This window comes from Danio aesculapii, chromosome 11 (assembly GCF_903798145.1).
Source record: "Danio aesculapii chromosome 11, fDanAes4.1, whole genome shotgun sequence".
Lineage (NCBI taxonomy): Eukaryota > Metazoa > Chordata > Actinopteri > Cypriniformes > Danionidae > Danio > Danio aesculapii.
Window position 1 is genome coordinate 38657689 of NC_079445.1, and position 23940 is coordinate 38681628.

Consider the following 23940-nt stretch of genomic DNA (forward strand, 5'->3'; position numbering starts at 1 on the left):
TTACACATTACTTCATTTGTAAACTAATTAGATTTGTTTTCTTTGCATATGTGGATTTCTTTAGTTGTTACCAACATCCGGTGAAAATTTCAAGTCAACGGCACCTTTAGAAATATGTTTTCTGAGAAAAATGGTCAAGCGTTCAATACTTATTTCCCCCACTGTATAACCCCCTCGGCAGCACCCTGTGTTAAGACAAAAGAGCAGATGGGCTCAACTATCTATCAGGATGAGCTATGGATAAGGGGTGACAATGTGTTTCTGAATAGCATCATTTAACGCCCCCTTCCTATCCTACCATCTTATCGGGTGGTTATATTAGATTGGAAGACTTGTACGCGAGGGCTTTTATTGCTGGTGGCGGATTCGGGCAGAAGGAAATGAGATAGCGAGGTTTAATCCCGCTGTGCCGCTCTGTGAGCACTAGCTTGCGCACCTGTTGACTGACTGACAGTAATGGAATAATTAAAAAAAGAGAAAGGATTCGTATGGTGGCAGTGTGCAAAGATCAGTTGTTTCAAGATGACCTCCTCACAGGCCACTTACAATAGGATTTTTTTTTTTCGTAGTCGCCCTTGGGGCCCCAAAAAAGTCGGCGCAATTTTCCCATCTGCTGAATCTGATTAGAAAAGATCAGATTTGAGCGGAAACGATGTAGAGGAAGAAAAAAAAACTGCGTGAGAAGCCGGGGAGAAATCAATAACTCATTTCAGCAGGGTTTTTTACGTTTTGTCACACCTTGTTTCTTTCTGGGGATTTTTTTTGGGGGGGCTTTAATCTGGAAAAAAAAATGATAATGGAAAAAGAAGAGTTATCCATGATTACTAATATATTTGTGCATCAAAACATTTTGTCTTGCTGATACGCGTTCAACCGCCAAATCTATTTTTCTTAGGGATTTCACAGATTACCCTGAAGGCCTGTTTCATACTGCATGCACAAGCGGCACTTATTTAATATGGTGCCTGTGTTTGTAGCCTACAGTAATCAGAGTTTCAATGCACTGTGTGCTAAAATCACTGAAGAAACATCTTAAAGGGGACCTATTATGCTAACCCAGGCTCATTCTGAGAACGTAGTCCCGGGGACGTTTCTGGAGACCGCGAAATACGGGAGGTACGTATTTTTGCAGTTTTTGTTTTCGCGAGTCCACGAGAGGCCGCTGTGCGCGCTTTTTCCCGCGCCATTCTCGCGTAAACCCGCTTGAGACCGCTGTCGAACGACCTTCCGCCTGTCTGCCTGGATGACAGAATGATTGACCGTGCGACCGGCCAATCGGCTGACCCATCCGCCCCTAAACCCAACCAACGATGATTCCCTCGTCTGATTTTTACCACGTTTTCGGATTTTGACCACAATCTCACTCTGTGACGAACTTGTTCGCTTCATTTTTTGGATTTTGTTTTTGTTTTCTTACCTGATTTCTGGAACCGCTCTTCCACGGACTCGAACCCGGTCGTCGTCGTCGTGGTCAGCCCCTCTCTGCGCCTCGAGTCCGCCAGAGTACACGAAGAGCTAACCGGACAAACTGGTTGCAGCGGGAAAGCCCTCCACACGGAGGCGAGCGGCCGGCTGGCCGGCCGGCAAGCGCCGAAGGGAACGGCGTCACACCGCCCCGCAGCGTTCGCTTAAAAAAATGAAATGCAGCCATACGTACCCCCGGCTACGTATTTCGCAGTCTCCAGAAACGTCCCCGGGACTACGTTCTCAGAATGAGCCTGGGTTGTATTATGCCCCTTTTTACAAGAGGTAAAATAAGTCTCTAAAGTCTCTAGAGCGTGTATGTGAAATTTCAGCTCAAAATACCACACAAAGAATGTTTTATAACTCTTTGAAACTGCCCCTTTTAGGCTTTGATGTTAATTGTGCAATTTTGGTGACTGTCGTTTTAAATTAAAATGAGATTTTGCTCCCAGCCCTCTTTTCTAAAGGGGCGAAGCTACAAATGCCTATGTGTTAGCATAGTGGTAGATTCAGAAGCAAGACTAAAGCCCTGTTTACATTTTACAACATTACAACACAATTTAGTCTTAAAATGGCGTTTCAGAATGAAAATGATCTACGTCCACACTGGCGTTTCACCTAGCGCTTCTGAAAAGATCTCCGTCCACACTGAAAACGCACATCACGTGACCACACACACACTCTGGCATGCACTGCAGCGTATGCGTGCGTTTGACCTCCAGGTAGTCAACAGGTGCTTTGAGCACATCTACCCAGATGAGAGCTGTGCACGTCGGACTGTTCATTAAGGATCTACCGCTGGATCCAATCTCACTATATTTGTTAAATGTGATATGTAATTCATCTTGTTGTCTATATCTAATGACATATTCCCTGACTTTGGTCTTTAGAATCTATTACTTGTTCTCAGGTCACGTGTTTTGGCTGAGCACAAAGATAAGTTAATATATTAAATAATGTAACCACGTACACTGATTCTGCACATTTAACTGACTGCTTGCCTTTATTGTATAAACCTATTGTTCGTTATACTTTTATAATGGCCATTATTGATTATTAAAACTGATATTCAGCAAAAGAGAGCATATGTTTCATATTTTCGTTTAAAATGAAAGGAGGCAGTTGTGTTATAGGCTTCGTTTTGTTATAAATATGCATACAGTGAAGATGGTGATATAAATATGTAGCTACACGACGCCTCAACATTTTTGGTTGTTAAAATGCTAATATCAACATGAAAATAGGCAGTTCCTTATATCATGTTTTCATTTTATTGTTAAGAAAGTGAAACAGCATAGCCAGGGCGATGTGAATGATGTTATAAAGTACACTGTTCCCTTAAGATTTACCCGACGTGTCCTCTGGAGTTTTCTTTCCATATCAAACTTGCGAAGTCTGAACTTACAAGGAAAGGATGCAAGACTGAGCTTTATGTATGCTACTTAATACTGACGAAAAAAAAACCCCAATCAGATCCTTTTTCAGATGTCTTCGTTTTCCCCCATCCACACTAACATGGAGCAGCAGCGTTTTAAAATGAAAACGGCCTCTTCAGCGTTTTCAAAAAGCTCAGTTTTCGGCACTCAAAAAACAAACCAGTTTGGACCAGGTAGAGGATGAGTAAATGATGCCAGAATTTTCACTTCTGGGTGAACTATCCCTTTAACATGGCGACCTTATACAATATAATTTTCATGGCGATCATAATTAAAGTTCTTTTTCTGACCAATTCCACCACTAAATTGCTAATGTTTACAACAATAACAAAAGAAAAAAGTTGGCATCTCTAGATAAATTTACCTTGATTGGTGTCGAAGATGTTAACATTCTTAGTAAACTTTGAGCTTTGGTGTATTCCTCCTTGTCTGAGTCCTCCTAACCAGCAGAGACACCCAGCGCTGTCCCATAAGACCCCAGAATAAGATCTTTTGCAAGGCAGGCTGGGTAAAGAGGACCAGGTGCGGTTTTCCATGTCGAAGACTTCAAACGCCTTCACCAAACGCTTACACTGACGTCCACCTGAAGAAACAGAGACACTAACGGTAACTTCTGCATGACAGAAACTTGAAATATTTGGCATATTTGGAGGTAAATACAGATTTTATGAACCTTTTTGGTGTCCACATTAAATCAAATTGACAAAAGTAATTTTATTATACAAGTAAAATGTGTAATTTAGGCAGCATCGTGGCTCGGTGGTTAGCATTGCCGCCTTACAGCAAGAAGGTTGCTGGTTTAAGTCTCGGTTGGGTCAGTTGGCATTTCAGTGTGGAGTTTGCATGTTCTCCCCGTGTTGGCATGGGTTTCCAATGGGTGCTCCGGTTTCCCCCAAAGTCCAAAGACATGTGGTGAATGAAAGTGTATGGGTGTTTCCCAGTACTGGCTATTGCGCCGACTCAGTTATGACATTTTAAATGCAAAGATGACAATGTTATTACAACTTGACATAAACAAATACAACACAACCTGTTTTTGTCTTTGTCATGACACCTTGACGCTACCAATTCAACAAAACTTGTCAAATCTGTCATAAACATAATTTTCAAAAAGCCATAAGTATGCCATGAATGTTATAACAGCGTAATTAATATTTATTTCTTAACCTCAACTACAGCGGTACAAGCTGAATTTGTCATTAAAATATCATGAAATATTAATCACACTGTTAAAAATGATTTGACAGAGTAATGACACTTTTAATGAGACATTATATTGACAAATACAGTTTGTTCCACTGAAAATAGGATCAGAAAATATTCATAACACAATTATAATGCCTCAGGACAATGTTTATGACAGATTTATGACAAGTGGTGTTGTCTTGGTACACTGAAAAAAGTGTTGCATGCAAAACTGTTGCAAACAATTTATTTGTGTTGAATTTAAACAAACAAATTAAATGTAATAATGTTCAACTTAATTTGTTTGTTTAAATTCAGCCCAAATAAATTGTTTACAGCCACTTAACGTAAAAAAATTGAGTAAATCCAAGGAATCATCTTTGAATAATTTTTTTCAGTGTAATGTCAAGTTGTCAAGACTGGTTGTGATGTATTTGTTCAACCTAGGCTCACTCTGAAAACGTACCTCTATATACTTTTCTGGAGAGTGCCAAACACGTCCCAGGAGCTACATTTTTTTGCAGTTTTTGTTTTCGTGAATCCACCAGAGGCTGCTGTGTATGCTTTTTGAGATCTCAAATTTCTCTTGCGAGTGCCATTCGCGCCTGCTGTTCAATCAGAGGCCGCTGTTGACTGACTGACTGTCTGACCGAATCCTCCAAACCACCCCCTTTCCTAAACTCAACCGATAGTGTTTTTTAAAAGCACAGATCGACCCGTGCACTACCTTCCCTAAACCCAACTAACAGTGTTTTCAAAAGCAATCCAGAAAAAGAAAAGCCCTCACGGCAGCCTGCTTTTTACCACGTTTTCAGATTTTACCACATTCTCACCGTGTTATTTACTAGTTCATTTTATTTTTTTGGTTTTTGTCTTACCTGCTTTCTGGAACTGTTCTACGACAGACCCCATCGTCGTGGTCAACTCCACTCTGGGTGTCAAGTCCTTCAACGTACAAGTCCTGTCAATTCCTTCAACGTACACTGGACAAACTAGTAGCGGCAGGAAAGCTGTCCATACGGAGGTGAACGGCATCATACCTCACTGTAGTGTTCATTTTAAAGATGAAATGCAACCATACGTAGCTCTGGCTACATAATTAGCGATCTCCAGAAACGTATACAAGACTACGTTTCAGAACGAGCCTGTGTTGTATTTGTTTATGTCAAGTTGTAATACGAAACAATGTCATCTTTGCATTTAAAATGACATAACTGAGAAGATGATACTTAATATTATTTGTCATACGCATTCAATCTCATTCACATTCATGACATGACAGGTTTCAAGATTTAAGTCAGGTCTTATGAAAACCGCTTCAAGTAAAATGCTACCAAAAAGGGTTTAACATGAAAATAAGCTGTTTGTAGCTTTAACAAAGGTTAGTTGTATTATTTATACAATACGTTTATACAATAATTCTATAACGAGTCCTGTTATACTCCCCAGATTACCATAAAAAACAGCTTATTTCATTTGTATCTTTGCTGTGTTTTATTTATCTATGCTTTTAATTTGTTTAGTGTATATTATGCAGATACACTCCACTATATAAATCATCCTAATCAATGTTAAATTATGAATTCTTTCAAAATGTAGGTATTTAACCTTCCTGTCGTGTTCGGGTCAAATCTGACCGATTTACAACTTAAATCACTCATAAATATTGTGTTTTACATCTGATTGCTTCGAGGTCTCATGATATCCTCCACGTTATGCATTTGAACATATGAAAGTGATGATCATCATTTTAATCAACCTTGTTACACCTGTGGCTTTCCCAGTCAAAAGTGACCGCCATAGGAAATGAATGGGTATCCAGACTAGATTCATTGATCAGACAGAAAACATTCCCACACACACTACCCCAACTCACTCACTCACTCACTCACTTCAGACTGAACAATGTCTTTTGCAGGTACACATCTCTTTTACGCGCTTATGTGCTGATCCTCCAGCCTGATCTCACAAGGAAACAAAACTATTTTACCAGATTAGTGGCTTATTCATATGAGTTCAGTCGAACAAAATTGTACGATTTTTAAAAGGAGGCGTGGAACCCAACTCCACCCCTAAACCCAATCATCATTGGGGATAAGCAAATTGTACAAAACTGTATGAATGAGACGGTACAAATTCACATGGATTAGCTACTAAACCAATAAGTTATGAATTGCCATGAAAGTGTTGGATCCTTCAACGTGAATTCTCTGAATCTAGCAGGAGCACTTTTAGCTTAGCTTAGCAACTATTTTTTTTATTATAGCAGACCGTTATCTCACTCAAAAATGACCAAAGTATAACGAGTGCTAGTTCTGTGTCCATGCTTACCGTATATACCCTCAGTCACTATTCCCTATATTAGTACACTTGAAGGACTGAAAATTCGATCACTCAGAACACAGGAAAGGATAGCATTTGTTTGTGCTTTGCTGGTTGATAAATCATTCAGATGGATTAAAATGTCAATTTCTTTGGTCAGACCCTGTGATAGTTATTTTAGTGAGCTGTCTATTAGTAATGAAACAAAGTATTTATTTATTTTTTTATCATCTATTGTTCATTTTGTAATATATTTACAGTGCCTAATTTTATTTTCATTGCAGTTATTTTATGTCTAATTCTGTAAATTCATGTTAAACACTACTTTGAGACATTGTTCACAGCTAAAGAATGTTGAATAAAAATTTGGTGGAGAAAAATGATTATTGTGCTAATATAAGAGCAGTTAAAACAGACCGGTCAATTTTGCCCGGGAACACTAAAGTAAGGGGCAGGATGTGAACACGACAGGAGGGTTAAGTCAGGGATTCTCAACTGGTGGGCAGCAGCCCTCTAGTGGGCCTCAGCGATCTTGCGGGTGGGCCCGAGATAATAAAATTAACTTAATTATTGTGCTATAATTATTTGATTTCATTATTAAATATGTTAAATAAAAATGATTGGTGTAATGACATTTCCAGTTTTCTGTTATTGATTACTTCGGACTGGGTGCAAAAAGAGCCTTACTGTAATATAAAGTTTTATAACGAACGTGCGCCCATACAGTAGGATCTAGCGAGACTCTGTGGTGTTTTAATGAACAGCTTTTCACTACTGTCAGCGAACTCCAATAATATACTAATAACCCAACCGCCCACCCACCAGATTGATGTGTTTCGGAGTGTTTTTACAGTTTTTTTTTGTTGATTTTTAATGTATATGACCACTAGATTGATGGTAATTAATAGCAGTCCAATTCAAAGCAGCTGCTTTTTTTTTAGCATCTCCCGTTGTCCTGTCAGGTTAATTTCTTGAAGAAAAGGCTCAAATACTCTGCAGTTGTAAAAAATACCTGAAGAATTCAGGAGCTTTGAATCAGTTTGTGCTTTAAAAATAAATAAAATATATATTATTATTCATTCATTCATTCATTCATTCATTTTCTTTTCAGCTTAGTCCCTTTATTAATCCGGGGTCACCACAGTGGAATGAACCGCCAACTTATCCAGCACGTTTTACACAGCGGATGCCCTTCCAGCTGCAACCCATCTCTGGGAAACATCCATACACACTCATTCACACACATACACTACGGACAATTTAGCCTTCCCAATTCACCTGTACCGCATGTCTTTGGACTGTGGCGGAAACCGAAGCACCCAGAGGAAACTTACGCGAACGCAGGGAGAACATGCAAACTCCACACAGAAACGCCAACTGACCCAGCTGAGGCTGAACCAGCGACCTTCTTGCTGTGAGCCGACAGCACTACCTACTGCGTCACTGCTTCGCCCATATTATTATATATTCTAAATTTAATTTTCTATTTATATATGTATATTATAAAATGCTGTAGAAAAATAAGATAATTATAGTATAAGGCAAAAGAAATGTTTTAAATAAGCATTTTCTGTAGACAATCAGTTTAAGAATAAATCTCAGACGTGGGCCTTCAAAACATTTTCGCAGTAGTAGGTGGGCCCCGAAGTGAAAAAGGTTGAGAACCCCTGATTTAAGTCATCTTGTGAAATTTTATTCATTCATTCATTCATTCATTCATTTTCCTTCAGTTAGTCTCTGATTTAACAGAGGTCATCACAGGGGAATGAACCACCAACTATTCCAGCGTATGTTTTATGCAGCGGATGCCCTTTTAGCCGCAGTTCTGGGAAGCACCCATACATTCTCACATTCACTATGGCCAATTTATTCTATCCAATTCACCTATAGCGCATGTCTTTGGACTGTGGGGGAAACCGGAGCACCCAGAGGAAACCAACGCCAACATGGGGAGAACATGCAAACTCTAGAAATGCCAACTGGCCCAGCTGGGACTTAAATCAACGGCCACAGTGCCGCCCCAAATTTTATTCATATAACAATATAAACTATTAAAAAAGTAAATATTGCAATGTCCTTTTTTCAATATCGCGCAGCCCTATAGGTAGGACGGTGATTCCTAAAGCTACAGTGAGGTCTTGAACTTCTGTAAGTCCACATAGTATTCAGATTTAAGATTGAGTTTGAGTGTAGATTGCGGATTTACAAGGTTTACAAGCACTCGCTCTGCTCTGCAAACCTGCCACGTAGATCTTGGAGCCCAGTAGGCAGACGCTGGTATCGTAGCGTGGGGTGGGCATGGCTGGAAGGAGCGCCCACACGTCCTTGCGAAGGTCGTACTGCTGAAGCACACTTCTGGGCAGGAGGTCTGGTCCCATTCCCCCAACAGCCAGAGCTCTGCCGTCTGAACAGAGGTGAACAGAGTCAAATGAAGGTTTTCAGTTTGAACAAAGAACTCCAGCAAAACAATCTCTCACCTTACAATGTCAAAGACTTGGTAAACAATGAATAAACGCTTCAAATGTCATGTGCTGACAGAACAGATGTTGACAAGAGGCGACTGCATTATTTAAAGTGGCATTGATATGATTGTTTGTCATATTTCAATAACTCTTTTAATTGACTACGTTTACATGGACACCAATATTTCGATTTTAATGCGATTAAGACAATACTCTGATTAAGAGTCTATCATGTAAACAGTGATTTTTGATAAATTTAATCAAATTAAGGTCATAATTGAACTAAAGAGAAATCAAATTAAGACGTGTGGAGTATGCCGATTTTAGTCACATTATTAAAGTGCAGTACAGGCATGTAAACACCTTAATCGAACTATTACTGTGCGCTCACACCAAAAGCGGTGAGAGCATCCAAGGTCGCTCTGGCCACCCTGGTGACAACGCTGTCTGCCTTCAGCTCCGGTGGCGAGAGCGTCAAAAATTGCTACATTGATCTCGTATTTAAAGGGGCCATTGCAGCATATCCGTTACATTCCTGCAATAAAACATGCTTTCTAGCCTGAAAATGTTGCGCACTTCTTATCAAATTCACTTAACAATGGAAGATCAAGTTGCGTGCACTGTGGCTTTGCTCCACGTAATTATCCAATATGTCCATATGTCTGAAATATACTGAAGCAGCAATACTGTTTTGAACTGTCGCATGAAATTCCAGCTTTTTTAAAGATAAATATATATAACATTAATGCACATCAGTAACTCAATTCAATTCAACTCGCCAGTAACTTATTTAAGTTATTTAACTCATTACCATAAAGTTGACTTGATTTCAACTCTCCTCAACGCCCACACCGGCGAAGACGCGTCATGCTGCTCCTCGCCACTTATCGCCGCCGACTCTCATTGAAAATGAATGACTTTCGGCTACGACGCTCTCGCCGCTTTCGGTGTGAATGTACGGTTACAATCATGTAGGACTTTTCGCTGCGTTTTGCGACACACACGCACACACACGGCTGTTTGGCACTTTGCACCTACCGAGTCAGTGCAGACCACAGACACATGGATCGTGAAATGCGGAAGTTTTTTTCCTTCCATTCAGCATACGGGTTTGAACTTCCATTAAAACTAGGCTTGGACGATGTCGGCCAATTTGGCATCGTACGATGTCTAATGTGAAACATCGCGATGGACGATGGCATCGTCATCGTAGGTAGCGATGCATTAATTATTTATGAAAAATGAATGAATTAATAACGAATTAATTATTTGTAGCCTACCGTTTCAACTACCTGACCTGCATGGTGTTTATTTAACCCATAACCAAATCATAAATAAATAAAGATAAGTTACACACATAATTACCACCGGTCAATCAATTTTTCCGTGGGACTCTTGCATAAATAGGCAGAGTGATCTGTGTCGTTATAATGGCGTCCACAAACTTGGTCGGTAAAAAAGGTGCAAAAGTGTGAAAGTGAAAGATTGAAGCAGTGTACTGACGGTGGTGTACTGACGGTTTAACAACTATAGTGAGACGTGATCCAGCGGTACATCCTTGATGACCTGTCCCTTCTGACAGGGTGCACTGCTTTCTGGAGCTCAGACGAGCGCACGACAGCATGTGTGGCTGTGTTTGTAACTGCATCTGTGTCTTACTAATCAGAAACTCAAACCATTTCCCTGATGATGTTTGACGGTTGCCAAATCAGTGAAATAGATTTAAAAAGTAGCAAATAATACCATCCGTGAGTATAACTGCATTAACCATCGGGAGGCGCTATATTTATTGGCGTAGGAGATTTTTGCTTTCACCATACCAAATAAATATAGTTATCCAACATGTGCGCCCGATAGCTCCGCCCCTTCCGCTACGTGAGCAAAGCTGCGGTCGTTGAGTGTATGAAGTGTCCATCATTATACACTTTATTTTACCGAATCAGTGCATTAAAGTGCACTTATTATTTGTAGAGTTTTCAGTGTGAAAGCACTACTTACACTATTTATACTACAAAATGGTGAAGAATAGTGCATAAGTATGTGGTTTGGGATGCACCTTGTGTGTGTGTGGTCATGTCATGTGCGTTTTCAGCGGACGGAGAGCTGTTCAGAAATGCTGAGTAAAACACAGTGGATGTGGATCATTTTCATTCTAAAATGCCATTTTAAAACTAAAACCTATAAGTGTAAATGGTGCCTAAGTGTGTATTTTGCACAAGCGGGTTTGCCAGGGGGTGGGGCAAGGAATCGGCGATGCCGGCTCAGCATCGTGTTGTCTATCGGCCATCGGTGATGGATGATGGCATCATCTATCGGCCCAACCCTAATTAAAACAACTCTTCCAGCAGTTCGTATTTGCACCCAATATCTCGTTTGTCACTGGGGGCGTGCATGAAATGTTCATGAATGAAAGTGCCAAACTGCAGTTAAAGTCGACAAATTAAAAATTGAACACCTGAAATTGCATGAAACTCCGGAGGAAATGCAGATATCGCGGTGACGCAATGACGTTAACCGAATGATGTGCTATAACATGTAAAACCTGATCATAAAAAGTAACACTCAAAAAGCAACTCATGTGAACACCTTAGTTTTATTATTCTCATAATTAGATTAAAGCAAATAATTTGATTACTGATGTCCATGTAAACATGAAAAGCCGAATAAAAAAGCCGAAAATATGAGAGGCCATGTTTACTAAGTAATCCAGTATTTTGTAGAGCAGGGTCTAAATGACAATTTTCACCTGAGATTTACAGCCAAATTAGAAGGGGGTAAAACGACTGTGGAAAGAGGGGAGCATCATTATTTTATTTTCATGCAGAGATTGGTTCATCTATTAATAAAATCTGTTGACTGCAGCAGTTATAGCTACTTTATATGCTAATGATGACAGTTCAAAAACAGGGAAAAGGCACTTTTAAAGTTTCTTTTCCCAAAAGTCTGCATGCCTTGAACTCAAGAAGAAGTATATTAAAAAAAGAAACAAAAAGGAACTTGAAAATCAGGACACAAAAGCAAAGGTTTATTACAAACCAAATCTAAAAGCATAATACAATTTCTTTAAAGGAACACAATTAGAAGGATCCTATAATTTATCCAGTCAATCAATCGGTATGGATGCCTTTCATTCATTCATTTTCTTTTCGGCTTATAGTCGGCTTAGAGAGATGACCAATAACTCTCTGCAACTAAATGAAAATAAAACAGAAGTGTTATTATCAGGTCCTGCTGCTACCAACCATTCAATTAAAACTCAGCTAGGATTCCTAAATGACAATCTGCACTATCACGCCAAGAATCTCGGAGTTATCTTTGATCCACCATGCAGTTTGACAAACATGTAAATGCAGTAGTAAAGAGCAGCTTTTTCCCAGGTTAGATTGGTGGCAAAAGTTAAACCGTTTCTCTCTAAAAAAGATTTAGAAATTGTAACATGCTTTAATCTCCTCTCGGTTAGACTACTGCAACTCTTCTCAGCTCAGTCAACACTCTCTCAGTTACAGTTGGTCCAGAATGCAGCTGCCAGATTAATAACAGGAACTAAGAAAAGAGATCATATCTCCCCTGTCCTCGCCTCATTGCACTGGCTTCCTATAAAATTCAGAGTTGATTTTAAAATCCTTCTTTTCACTTATAAAGCATTGCACAATTCTGCCCCGGCCCATGTCAGTGAACTTATTAGGCCTTATACAGTTTGTAGACTGTTAAGATCCCATGACCAGTTTCTTTTATCCATCCCTCGGTCTCTCTGCAAATCTGGTGATCGAGCTTTCTGTGTTGTGGCCCCAAGGCTCTGGAACAATCTCCCTCTGAACATCAGGATTTCTCCTTCATTGGATGCTTTTAAATCTAATTTAAAGACTTATTTTTACTTCCTTGCCTTTGAGTGACACATGCATGTTATTTTCTTATTTGTATTTTAGTATTACCTATAAACTTCCTTATATTTTTTAATACCAGTTTTTATTTTTATTTTATTCTATTTTATTGTAAAGCATTTTGGATCAACTACGGTTATGTAAAATTGTGCTCTATAAATAAAGTTTGCCTTGCCTAGTCCCTTTATAAATCAGAGGTCGCCACAGCGGAATAAGCCGGCAACATTTCCAACACATGTTTTACGTATGGAAGCCGTTTCAGCCGCAACCCAACACTGGGAAATGGATGCCTTTCTAACACTCATGGCTAAAATCATAAATTCCTTTTATCCTTGTAATGACAGTGAACGGTGCCCAAGTTTTTGAGTCCAAAAAGTCTATCTATTCATGATAAAAATTGTCCATTCAACGCATTATGAAGTTTTAAACAATTACAATTTTCTTACAAAACACATTCCTAGCCATTCATTAACCTGTTTCAGTGATATGAATTAATTTTATGATTAAAAGATGAGCTTTGTGTAGCTTTTAAAACTGGAGCAGCATTACAGAGCTAAGAAGAGTCATGATATTATTTCATATAATTCTAATTATGTCATCTAAAGAAAGAAAGAAAGCTTAGCATAAATCATTGAATCGGATTAGACCAGTAGAATCACACACACAAAAAAGAGATTTCGAATATTTTCTTAAAAGCTTGGCTCTGTGTATTGACTATTGACAATGTATTAATGGCCCCTTCCACTGAGTGGTACGGTACGGTGTGTTTTCATGGCCCGTTTCCACTGAGTGGTAGGGTACGGTACGCTTTTATGGCCGTTTCCACTGTCAAAAGGTACCTAAAAGCAAACCGTACCATACCACTTTTTGAGGACCATTTGCAACATGGACCAAGCATAACAAAAGGGTACCAAAATGCGGAGCTAGACGCGCAGCTAAATGCTATTGGTTTACAGACAAGCGTCACTCGCGCATACACAAGTAGAAGAATGAAAACAAAGAAACTGCCATGTTTAAATACACAGCCGAGACATTACATCGTAATAATATAAACATATAATAACGAGCTATGTTTGACCCGAGCTCAGACAAACCTTGTCGTTGTCAATGTACAGCCACAAAGCCAAGAAGAACAAAATCTGTGTCCTGTTTTTGTTTTACAAGGCCGTCTAAAAGTGTGAGCGGTTTCACTTTCTCCAGAAAGCTCTGTGATCGCACTAGTGCGCGTCTATATTTGAAATACGGAACTTTTTGAGCTGATGATAATAACGTGCGAGTGATTATTGAAGTGCTTCTGACATCCGATCCTTTCAGAAACAGACAAACGCAAGAGTGAAGCACGAAAAAACAAAGGAGAAGCCCGACAAAACGAAGAAGCGAACGATTCTTTCACCAACCCAAAACATGAACAAACTGACATGTTTATCATTGCCTTTTGGATTATTATGAACTCAGAATGACTACTTTCTAACAAGAGGTCACATGTGCTGCTGAAGATTAAAGATACAAGGTTTGCTCTGACTGTGGGCTATGTTGCGTGTTGTTTCTGAACCCAAATAAGGACTCAATGTATGTTGTGTGTAGTTTTTCTGTAATTGGTAACATATCAGAGACTGTAAGGGCCTGTATGTGTTCATAGATGTTGCATTTATTTATTTTATATAATTGCAGACATTACAGTAGGCTATCATTGTAATATTAGAGTGATTTCTGAAGGATCATGTGACTCTGAAGACTGGAATAATGAAGCTGAAAATTCATATAAACTACTTTTGAACGGTTTTTGTTATTGTGCAATACCGTTTCACTATTTTACAATATGTACTGTATTTTTGGATGAAATAAATGCAGCCTTGGTGAGCAGGAGAAGCTTATTAAACATTTAAAATCCTACTGACCCCAAACTTTTGACCGGTAGTGTATATGTTGGAGTACCACTAAGCTATTGGCGCTGACAAGACCTTGTATTTCAAGGTAAACATACAGTATTTGACTTCATTATTTGGAAATCATAGCCCGTTACGCCTGAGCGTACTGGTGGGTTGTATATGTCTTTGTCTCTCTCTCTTTGTAGCTCTGTGTTCTCCTGTTACCAGGTCGCCCAACCTTAATTGGATGTGCCACAGTCGTACGCTATGATTGGTGCCCTTTTGAAATGGAGACTGGCATATCCTGATCGCTGGGGGAGAGACGCAGTTTCTGAGAATGCTCAAGCTTTTGAAAAGTTAAGTAAAACCCAACAGTCAACTTTATCAAATGAAATGAGTGTAGTTAACTCAAAATTGACTGAAAGTTAATTCTAATCATTTGTAAAGAGTTTGAACTCAGTGTTGAAGGTAATGAGTTAATTAAATACCTCATTACTTCAACTTAAATGGAGTGAGTTCACAGTACTCATATAGATTAGTTTTATAACTCAAATGATTAGGAGCAATCGGTTTCCTCAAATGGTTTGAGTTGCCTTAACTTATTGGCTTTTACAGTACTCAGTTGGTTTGAGTTCTCTTCCGTTTATCTGGTTTTACTGTGCTCAAATTGCTCCATTTACTCAAATGGATTAAGTTCACAGTACTCATTAGGATTAACGGATCATTAGGATCGGTTTCCTCAAATGGTTTGAGATACCTGAACTTTTTGGGTTTTGCAGTGTGTTTAATTGCAAAATGGTGTAAAATATGCTGTCCATCCTTCTCATTTTCTCATCTCCTTGTTGTGGCAATTGTAATAGCCATTACATTCATGTACAGTTGTAAAAGTTGTGAGCTGAGAGCTGTAGGGGCTGAGTGCCATTTACTTTCACTTAATTTTCCTTGTTTTTGCTTTAGTTAAGGAGTAAGGGAAGTATTTGGCATTTATTATATTTAGATTGTGTAGGGGAGTTATCTTCAGGGTGGAGTTTGTTGTTTATTATTTTGGCCTTGTTCAGCCCTGAAGCTATTTTTGCACTCTTACTCTTTATTTTTCTGTTAATATAAACTATTTTCTTATATTCTCACAATAAAAGAACCAGAGGGTCATTCAATTCCAACCTGTTTATTTATTTATTTTATTTTATGTTTTAGCCTCAGCCCTAGAGATTTAGGGTCTTAACAGCCACAAGAGAGTATTTTACCTTTCACGGTGACAGAAACACCCATAGACGCCTCTCTGAGCGAGCACCTCTTCCTCCATTTCCCTTCATCTGTGTGGTAAACCTCCACTGCCTTCAGAGGGCGCTGTTCCTTCCCCATCCCACCGACCACCAGCAGCTGCTTCCCCAAAACTGCCACTGCAGCCCCGGCTCTCGGTGTGGGCATCGGAGGAAGACTGAGCCAGCGGTCCACCTCGGGCGAGTACAGCTCCAGAGCGCTGGTGGGTTGACCCGAAGCGTCGCAGCCACCAATCAAATACAGCTGCCCACCAACATCAGCCAACGAATGATAGACGCGTGCACTGGAAAGACTCGCCAGGCTCTGCCAATGAAACTCATGGGCCGAGGGCACCATCATCGCCCTGACCGATTGGGTGGTGTTTTGGAATCAGCACCTGTAAATAAATGAGAATAATTTAGAATTGAAGCTTTCAGATGAATAAAACATTTCTTCTAATATAAAATCCTTTTGTGTCGTTATTTATGTGGTCAAAAGGGCATCCCAATGTGTGGATGTCAACTGGATGTCAAGGTTTTGACATTGCATTTTTGACGTCGTTTTGACATCAAGGTGCTGCAGGGATGGAAATTCTGCTTTTCAAAAAGTGAAAGTCAGGGAATTTGATATTTGGCTTAAAGCGGGAACCTTGCGCTGCGTTCTGTATCTTTCTATCAAAGTTATCTGACATTATCAAGATGAGCCCATGACATCTACAGTATAATAACTAGCGATTATAACTATAACAATTAATCGCATTCAAAATAAAAGTTTGTTTTGACTAGTGCTGGGCTGTTATAGGTGTTAACATGCTGCATTAACATGAGACTCTTATTGCGCGATAAAAAAAAATATCGCCGTTAATCTATTCTCAAAGATGGGTTGGGAGCTGGGTCTATTCTACGCAAGCTATGATGACTTTCACCTTGATATTTTAGCGCGGATGTATACCTGACCAGTGAGCCGTCTGACAAACAAGTGCCCTTCTGAATCAATTCAGCAGGATGCCCTTCTGGATCTTTCACTTACTTCGAAGACACTACTGTCTACGTTTACATGTACATGTTCTCGTAGCCTGATCTCACGAGAAAACGTAAATATTTTCCATTTTGTCAGTTTAGTGGCTAATTCGTACGAATTCGTACGAGTTCAGTCTTATGAAATTGTACGATTTTAAAAAGGAGGCGTGGCACCTAACCCCACCCCTAAACCCAACCGTCATTGGGGGATGAGCAAATTGTACGAAAATGTACGAATTAGATCATACAAATTCATACGAATTAGCTACTAAATCAAAAAGTTATGAATTGCCGTGAGATTGTGTTGGTACTTCTGTAATCTATTTATTTGCCTTAATAGACAATATTATAATTAAGGTGTTTACATGAAGTGCTTTCATGTAAGAGTTTCCTGTAATTTTGGGTGACTTTAACTGCAGTTGGGCAGTTTCACATTCACTCATGAACATTTCATTCATGCCCCCATGACAAACTGTGGTATTAGATGCAAATAATGAGTAAGGACTGGTGAGAGTGTTATGGAATTTATTAACACACGCCAAATGGAAAGAAAAAAAACGTCCACATTTCGCAACGTGTGTGTGTGTGTGTGTGTGTGTGTGTGCGGTCCTTTACTGACAGCCGTGTGTGCGGATCTTGGTGGAAAATATGCCGAAAAGTCCTTCATGACGGTAATAGTTTGATTGCAGTGTTGACTTTAATAATGCCACTAATATATGCATACTCCACATGTCTTAATTCCATTTCTGTTTAGTTCAGTTAAGACTTTAGTCGTATTAAGGTAATCAAAAAATAAATAAATAAATAAATCGCAGTTTGGAGCTTGCATAGGCCTACAGTTCAAAATTCATGTTTAACTGAATAAACATTTAGTAAACACAAGTACAACTTATTGAACCTCATTTATTTTTTATCACCAATTATCATAGTAGAACAGTTTCTCAAGCAGTTTGTGATGCATTTTGGAAACAGTAGATGAGCCCCTGGTCTAATGCGCCACCTGGCTTGAGAAACCCGTTCTCAAAGACTTACTTTTAGTCATTATTTGGGTAGCACACATATTCTAAATGCCTTCGGCAAAATTCAAATGAGCAATTTTAATCTAGATTAATTCCAACATTACAGTGTGATTAATGTAGATCAAATAAATATATCTATGCCCACCTATAGTTGACAAAATTTTATTGTGTGTACTGTGTATATTTATTATGTATTTACAAATACACACAGGCATGCATATATTTGAGAAAATGTTTATTTATTATTAGATATAAAATATGTGTATATGATACAAATTATATATCAATTTCACACACACACTCTCATACACGGCCAATTTAGTTCATTCGTTTCCGAAAGAAATCCAAGCCAACATGGGGAGAACATGCAAACTCCACTGAGAAATGCTAATTGACCCAGCTGGGACTCGAACCAGCGACCTTCTTGCTGTAAGGCGACAGTGGTAACCACTGAGCCACCGTGTAGCCCAGAGCAATGATAATATCCAAAAATAATTCTGACATTTCTCACATTATTAAAATGTATTCACTTATAGTTTGGAAAATGGTAATAAAACATAACAAGAACTTTGCTGGTTAATTTGATGTCAAAACCTTGATGTCCATTTGACATCCAAACATGGATGTCCTTTTGACCACAAAAATAACAACATTGAAAACATTCATAACGATCTGAAAGATTCAATTCTAAATTTCTAAATTTAAACTGGATATTTTTATCCATACGTTTTATGTAAACTACCTTTAAGTCAAAACAACATCATCATCAACATGTCAAATATACACTTTGTTAATGATGTTGTTTTGACATCAAAGTGTTCGCTGGCATGAAGAAATCTTATGAACACAAAATTAATTAACATTAAGGCAGTTGTTCTGCTTTTATGTTAATAACATGGTATATTAAATAATATGTTGAAATGATAACATATATTAAACTGGCTTTAACTTGATTATCATTTCACAAGGCTTTAATAGCCACTATGAGAACAACAATGAATAATTTATCTCATATAAAAGAAACCTTTTTGTGAAGTTGCTGGGAAGTTCTCTTTATTTGATTCCTCAATAAAAGTTTATGTGCATTTGCTCTTCTATTTAAAGCCCATCTTTGAAGTAGCCATTTTGAAGCCAAAGCACTGTTGACTGCATTTGACAAGTAACTGCCAGTTGAAATTTAAAGAGTTAAGAGTTAAAATTTTCTTGTTTATGTAATTTATTTACTTATTTATTGAGTAATCAAGTTACTTTTCAGACAAAGTAATTAAAATACAATTTTAATTATGTAATTGACACTACAATGCAAAAAATGCTTTTCTTACTCAGATTTTTTGTCTTGTTTCTAGCCCAAATATCTAAAAATTCTTAAAACAAAAATCATTTTTTAGACAAGGTAAAAATATTGTCTTGCTTTAAGAAAAAATATGCCAAAATAAAGTGAGTTTTACCTTAAGAAAAGCTAAAAAAATCAGTCAATGTTGTAAGCAAAATAATCTTGTTTTTCCTTTTGACACACGATTATTTTGTTTACCTTACTGGCAGATTATTTAGTGTGTGTTAAGCGAAAAACTCACTTCAGGTTTTTTTTTCTTCACTTCGTCAATTAGTGAAGTTTTTTTTCCCTCTCCACTGTCGCCCCTAGCTGGCATGGTTTGGGATCTGTAGAGCTGCGCATCATTGCATTCGCTCTTCAGTGTTTGGACTCTCAGTAGTGATTATTAAACCACACTGAACTGAGCTAAGCTGAACTGAACTTAAACACTACAAACTGAACTACACTGTTCCAATTTACTATGACCTTTTATGTCTTATCCTTTATCTCTTCGCTCTAAGGATCGTCTCTATCTGCAAGTTCCACGATCACGCTTAAAATGTCGAGGTGATAGAGCTTTCTCAGTAGCAGCTCCAATACTCTGGAACGATCTTCCACTCCTTAAGAACAGCTCCAACTTTTGAGTCTTTTCAGAGGTCACTGAAAACACACTAATTTTCTTTAGCTTTTAATCATGTGATGTGAGTTTATGTATTTTGTTTTTTGTGTATATTTGCATGTGTTTTATGTGTTTTATGTACAGCACTTTGGTACCCATTGTGGTTTGTTGAAAGTGCTATAGAAATAAATTGAGTTGAGTTGAGTTGAGTTATGTGAAGCTGCTTTGACACAATCTACATTGTAAAAGCGCTATACACATAAAGGTGAACTGAACTGAATTAATTTTGACATATTATTTCTTAAAACAAGACAATATTGTTGATCGTCTAGAAAATGTTTCTTGATCTAAGAATTTTGAGATATTTGGACTAGAAACAAGACTTTTTTATCAGAGTAAGAAAAGCATATTTTGCAGTGTAATAATGAATTACTTCTTTTTAAATGACTGAAGCCCTGCTCACACTGAGATTTCAGCCACGATTTTGCCATCTGAGACAAATTTGGAAAATCTTTAAAGATTCCTGAAATCCTAGGGTAAAATCTTTGATGTTTGGTTTGGCATGTTTACAGTTAGCCGCTTAATGCTCGTTGCGATCAGATTTCTCCTCCGATAAAGTTTTGGCAGTGTCAGAAAATTTCAGACTCTTTCCTGCAGTGTGACAACAGCTGCGATGAGCATCGATATACTGTAAGAACCAATAGGAGCGCCGAATCTGATGACACTATTCAATCCATGCGACAATTGAAATGACCATGGTGAAATGTCGAAACAGTTTTATTTTCTTGTTTTATTATTGAGATACGCTGTAGGCAAAATTGCCGCTACAGATTGTTTACGTTTGCTGTGAGGAATCATTTCAGAACACAGTGAAAGTGTCACGGATAGATGACGTCAAACTTTGGGGGCGTTTTCTTCCATGTTTGCCGCATCTTTATTGTCGTTCAGTCTGACTTTATGACAACTGAGATCTTACAGTGTGACATGGGAGCCATGTTCGTGTAGTCTGACTAGGCTTGTGCCGGTATTCGGTAATGCGATAAATCACGGTAATGAATATGCACGATATTGTTATCGCGGGCACTTCAAAATACCGTGAAAAATAATAGATCCGAATTTATATTCTTAGAACCCGCCTTAGCTTATTTTCCATCAACCGCTTGAAGAAACACTGCGTATGTGCTGCGCAGAACTGATGCGCACTCTGATGTAAACAATCCCCACATGTAGAAGCACTGTGTGCAGGCAGTGCGCGCCGCCGCTGCCACTGCACTATAATCCTCACACGAAGAAGAAGCATGGCGGAAGGAGGAACGCTGCCGACAATTTATCCCCCTTCAGCTTATTTTCCATCAACCGCTTGAAGAAACACTGCGTATATGCTGCGCAGAACTGATGCGCACTCTGATGTAAACAATCCCCGCATGTAGAAGCACTGTGTGCACGCAGTGCGCGCCGCCGCTGCCACCGCTCTCTAATCCTCACACGAAGAAGAAGCATGGCGGAAAGAGGAGCGCTGCCAACAATTTATCCCCCTTCAAAAAAAAAAGTCAGAGGTTTGGAAATATTTTTGGTTCCAAAAAAAAGCAGAGGGATTGCTGATCGAAGACGGTTTCCCTTTGCACATTCACTTTGATATAATTGCTCAAGTTTACTTTTATATTGTGTATTGTTTTATTTATATTTATTTGTATTTAAATGTTTGAAGTACTTTTAGTTAATTAAAAAGTTATTAAAGTTACTAAGTTGACGAAACTGAAGTTTTTTGTGTTTTTTTACCTGTTTCTCTAGTAAAATTACAATATCGTGATAATACCGTATACCGTGATAAAAGCTCAATCAATTAATCGCAGCATGAAAATGTGATACCGGCACATGCCTTAGTCTGACATGCTACAATCCTTCAGGATTATTAAAAAAAAGAATAATAATAAAAAATAAAAAACCTAGTGTGAGCCGGCCTTTACGCAACAATGATCAACAATAATTCAGTGCTTATTGTTATGACAAATAATAAAATGGCCACTTCCAGAAAAAAATATTGCATATTAAATAGTCTAACTTTCAAAAAAACACACAAAAAAAACACTGATTAAAACAGAGAATCTAAGCAAACACACAAAAAGGCACGTTGTGTCTTATTCATGGCTGTCAAGTCTCTGGATTAAGTTATGCAAACACTTTTTTTATGTTCTATTTTGATCCGAGTGGAGGCTGAGATGTGGAAGACGGCCCAGAATAGCATCATCACTTGATTCAATTGACGCAACCGATTTCACACAACTGTTCCTCTCTCCTCGGCTGTGTACACAATTGAGCTTCAAGTGGGCTGTTGTAGCATCCAGTAGTATCCATGGCAACAGTGGTCTTCTTCACCACAGTCTTTGTTCCTGTCCTTTCTCCAAGCACTACTCCAATGATTCCCAAACCACAGGTCAAGATTTTCAAACACTGTGTCCAAACCAGCCACAACAAGACAAGATTTCAGCAACAAGGATGTCCACACCACACTGTAAAAAAGCGATTAGTTTGCTTTACTTGAAAAAAGTGAGTAAACTTATTGTTTTTTAAAGAGATTCGTTGACATTACATAAAAAACTGAGTAAACACATTGCTTTTTAAGAGATTAGTTGACGTTATGTTTACTTTACGTTAACAAAATTAGTAAACCCACGGCTTTTTGAGATTAGTTGATGTTACGTTTAACTTGACGTTAAAAAAGTGAGTAAACATTGCTTTTTCAGATTAGTTGATGTTATGTTTAACTTTACGTAAAAAAAAGTGAGAAAACCCTTTGCTTTTTAAGAGATTGGTTGACTTAACGTTTAACTTTAAGTTAAAAAAGTGAGTAAACCCATTGCTTTAAGAGATTAGTTGACTTTACGTTTAACTTTATGTAAAAAAGTGAGTAAAACCAATTGCTTTTTGAGATTAGTTGACATTACGTTTAAATTCACGTAAAAAAGTGAGAAAACATTGCTTTAAGAGATTATTTGACGTTACGTTTAACTTCACATAAAAAGTCAGAAAACAGCTTTTTAAGAGATTAGTTGACGTTATGTTTAACTTTACATAAAAAAGTGAGTAAATCCATTGCTTTTTAGGAGATTAGTTGACATTACGTTTATCTTTACGTTAAAAAAAGTGAGAAAACATTGCTTTTTAAGAGATTGGTTGACTTTACATTTAATTTTAAGTTAAAAAAGTGAGTAAACCCATTGCTTTAAGAGATTAGTTGACGTTACGTTTAACTTTATGTAAAACAGTGAGTAAAACGCATTGCTTTTTGAGATTAGTTGACGTTTAACTTCACGTAAAAATTGCTTTTTAAACATTGTAAACATTGCTTTTTAAGAGATTAGTTGACGTTATGTTTAACTTTACATAAAAAAGTGAGTAAGTTATGTTTAACTTTGTTTAAAAAAGTGAGTAAACCCTTTGCTTTTTAAGAGATTAGTTGACTTTGTGCCTTAAATTATTAAACTTATTGCCTTAAAATTAATAAACAAATATTGTGTATAATTATAAACATTAAGTTAAGTCAACTTAACTGTTTCAAGTTACAATGGATTTACTCATCTTTTTAAGTAAAATCAACTTGTTTATTTAAAGGCAACAGGTTTACTCACTTTTTTTAAAAGTAAATTACATTAACTAACCACTTTTTATAGTGCAGTAAGAAATATTTTAAAGGCACAGTTCAGCCAAAACTGGAACATTTGTCGCTTGTTCCAAACCTGTTCAACACAAAAGTAGATATTTTGAAGAAAACTGGAAATCTGTTGACTTTCATAGCATTTGCTTTTCCTACTATGGAAGTCAATGGTTACACGTTTCAGCTTTCTTTAAATATCTTCTTTTGTTGTTCAACAGAATCAACAAACTCATAAGTTTGGGACCACCTGAGGATGAGTAGTACTGTAAATATTGAGTATGATTTGATTTTGGGGGAACTATCCCTTTAAATACCATTCAGTGCACTGCAATCCCAACAAAATGGGCAGGATTATAATTCAATTATTGAATAGGAAAGGATATTATTTTATTAATAATTGTTAATATTATGTTGCGATTAATAATGTAAAACTAATAT

General features: G+C 37.9%; 1 protein-coding gene across 1 annotated transcript in view; it reads right to left on the reverse strand.

Moving 5' to 3' along the window:
• klhdc8a (kelch domain containing 8A) overlaps positions 1-23940 on the reverse strand; it is a 56990-nt gene that overhangs the window by 8015 nt on the left and 25035 nt on the right. The window contains exons 2-4 of the mRNA XM_056468787.1: positions 15863-16275; positions 8647-8811; positions 3265-3483 (exon numbers count right to left, since the gene is read on the reverse strand). Of these exons, the coding sequence (XP_056324762.1) occupies positions 3265-3483; positions 8647-8811; positions 15863-16238 (760 nt within the window). The 5' untranslated portion in view covers positions 16239-16275. The remainder of the gene's footprint in view (positions 1-3264; positions 3484-8646; positions 8812-15862; positions 16276-23940) is intronic.